General features: G+C 48.1%; 1 protein-coding gene across 1 annotated transcript; it reads right to left on the bottom strand.

The window, feature by feature from the left end:
- Window positions 1–902: 902 nt before the first annotated feature.
- LOC149808491 (uncharacterized) lies at window positions 903–1,463 on the bottom strand. The gene has a single exon (XM_089969526.1). The coding sequence runs from the start codon at window positions 1,461–1,463 to the stop codon at window positions 903–905; it is 561 nt and encodes a 186-aa protein (XP_089825652.1).
- Window positions 1,464–2,773: the final 1,310 nt, after the last annotated feature.

The following is a 2,773-nucleotide window of genomic DNA, read 5'->3' as shown; positions in this document are numbered from 1 at the left end:
CATGCCATCCCCAATACGCATGCTATCCTTAATATGACCTAATGCATACCGTCATATTAATGCTTAACATTTCCCTCCAATTTATTGTATACATATTGATTATCATTGAGACAAGATACATGAGTGTATATGGTAGTTTTAGTTTAAAGGATTTTAAACGATCAGATATTGAAGCGTTAGAAACACATTCTACTTAGTTCGCACATCTGATACTGATCAACATTCCGACCCATCTGACTTGGAGTCTGTATTTATCATCACTGTAAAAGCAAGAATTTATTATGTTAATGAACGCTGTCTTTGTCTCCATTCTGTAGTTTTGATAAGCTGTTGTTGTTGCTCGTCCGTCGAGTCGACGAGGACCACTCTAGTCATCCGAGGGTTGAAGGGGCTGGTTCTGTTCTGTGCGTGCGCAGGTGGCTGATGATGCCAATCCTTGTTTGTTTGCATAAGGGAAAACGGATGAGTGGGACCTCTCACGGAGGGGTGATGGCATGCGCTTTTCTGGCTTGCCTCTTCAGCTCTGCAGTTGCTGTCATCCAAGATTCGCACAACTTGGAGTCTTGGTGCACGGAGGAATGCCAAGTGACTCGATCGCTTGCTGTTTGCTCCCAGGAATCAGGGATTATATTGAGCGCTTTCAATGCAGCTTTAAGATTGTCGTTGAAGCGTTTATTCTGACCTCCGTGGGATCGCTGTCCTTGCTTTAGCTGGCCACAGAAGAGTCTCCTAGGCAGCCGGTGGTCTGGCATACGTACAACATGTCCAGCCCAGCGTAGCGGGGACTGCATCAGGATGGTGTGGATGCTGGGGAAGCCTTCTTGAGGGAGTACATCAGTGTCTGGAACCTTGTCCTGTCACTTGATGTTGAGGATTTTCCTGAGACGTGGTGTGAAAGTGGTTCAGCTTCCAAGCTGGCGTTGGTACACCGTCCACCTTTCGAATGCGTAAATTAGTGTGGGGAGCACAACTGCCATGTAGAGCTTTAGTTTAGTCTGGATGCTGATGCCTCTTCTATTCCAGACGTTGTCATACAGTATGACGAAAGTTGCGCCGGCTCTGACAATGCGGATGTTCACCTCATCGTCAATAGTGACGCTCTTTGACAGTGTGCTGCCAAGGTAGGTGAAGTGGTTCACTACGTTGAGTTTTTGGCCATTGACGGTGATGTTGGACTCAACATAGGGCTTTCCAGGGGCCGGCTGATGCAGGACTTCAATCTTCTTGGTACTGATGGTGAGATCGAAGGTTGTGTAGGCGCTGGAGAACTTGTCAACGCTGCGTTGCAAGTCGGCTTCTGAACCATCATTGTGGGCGCAGTCATTAGCAAATAAGAATTCCCTGATGGTGTCTGTCGTAACCTGGGTTTTCGCTTGAAGCCTCCTGGGGTTGAACAGTTTTCCATCTATACAGTACCTGATGCCGACTCCAACATCCCCGTCTCTGAAAGCATTCGTCTGCATGGCGGAGAACAATAGACTGAACAGTGTCGGAGCCAGAACACAACCCTGCTTGATGCCATTGGTTACTGGGTGTGGCTCAGATGTCTTTCCATTGTCCTGGACTCATGCCTGCATGCCGTCGTGGAAATACTGCACCATGAATATAAATGTCCTAGGCCATCCGTACTTGGCCATTACCTTCCACAAGCCTTCTCTGCTTACAGTAGCAAAGGCCTTTGTCAAGTCGACGTAGATGAAGAAAAGGTCGGTGTTTTACTCTTGACGTTTCTCTTGTAGCTGCCTCGCAGCAAACATCATGTCGATGGTCCGACGTTCTTTCCAGGATCCACACTGGCTTTCTGGCAGAAGTCCCTGGTCAAAGTGCGTAGTGAGGTGGTTCAGTAGGATTCTGGTGAGTATCTTTCCTGCGATTGAGAGCAAGAATATACCCCTGGGGTTGTTGCAGGCCTGGCGGTTCTCTTTGCACTTATACAGGTGGATTGTGGAAGCGTCTTTGAATTCCTGGGGGATCGTCTCTTGCTGCCACATCAGTAAAAACAGTTGCTGGAGCCTTTCTATCAGGGCTGTGCTACTTTCTTGTAGACTTCAGCTGGGATGGAGTCTAGCCAGAGGCTTTGCCACTGGAGAGCACACATATCGCTTTCTGTGTCTCCAGCAAGGTTGGAAGGTTATCCAGTGCTTCGTTGATGGGTAATTGGGGGAGACGACTGATTGCTTGATCGTTGATGGATGAAGGAGGATTCAGGACACTGTCAAAGTGTTCAGCCCAACGTTGAACAAAAATCTCTTTGTCATTAATTAGTGTGTTCCGTCTACGCTGAGCTGGGGTGGCGGATGATCCAGAGGATGTAAGTTCATACACTTCTTTCATGGCGTTGTAGAAGTTCTTCATGTCATGCCTGACTGCGTAGCTCTGGATCTCATCAGCTTTGTTGCTCAGCCACGTGTCTCGCATATGACGGAGTTTCCGCTGTAGGTTCTGCGTATATTGTAGTACGCATCTTTCTTGGAGGTGGGCTTGGGGTTGTTGAGGTAGGTTTGATGGAGGCGGTGTTTCTCATCCGCAAATGATTGATATTGTCGCAGTTTTGATCAAACCAGACTTGGTGCTTTCTGGCTGAGGGTCCTAGGATTTCCGACGCTCTGCTGTAGACCAGCTCTCTCAATGCCTCCCAGTAGGTTTCCGCATTCAGACTATCCAGACGGTTGGATTTCAGACTATCTTCCAGGGCATCCACGAGAGACTGTTTAGTATTAATGAGTTTCTTTGTATTTCGACCGCTGAACTAGGGTCTCCGTCAGACGCGGCA

Source organism: Sinohyriopsis cumingii, chromosome 1, assembly GCF_028554795.1.
Source record: "Sinohyriopsis cumingii isolate HCF-2022 chromosome 1, ASM2855479v2, whole genome shotgun sequence".
Taxonomy (NCBI): domain Eukaryota; kingdom Metazoa; phylum Mollusca; class Bivalvia; order Unionida; family Unionidae; genus Sinohyriopsis; species Sinohyriopsis cumingii.
Note: the sequence above shows the minus strand (reverse complement) of the source record. Positions and strands in the feature narration are given on the sequence as shown.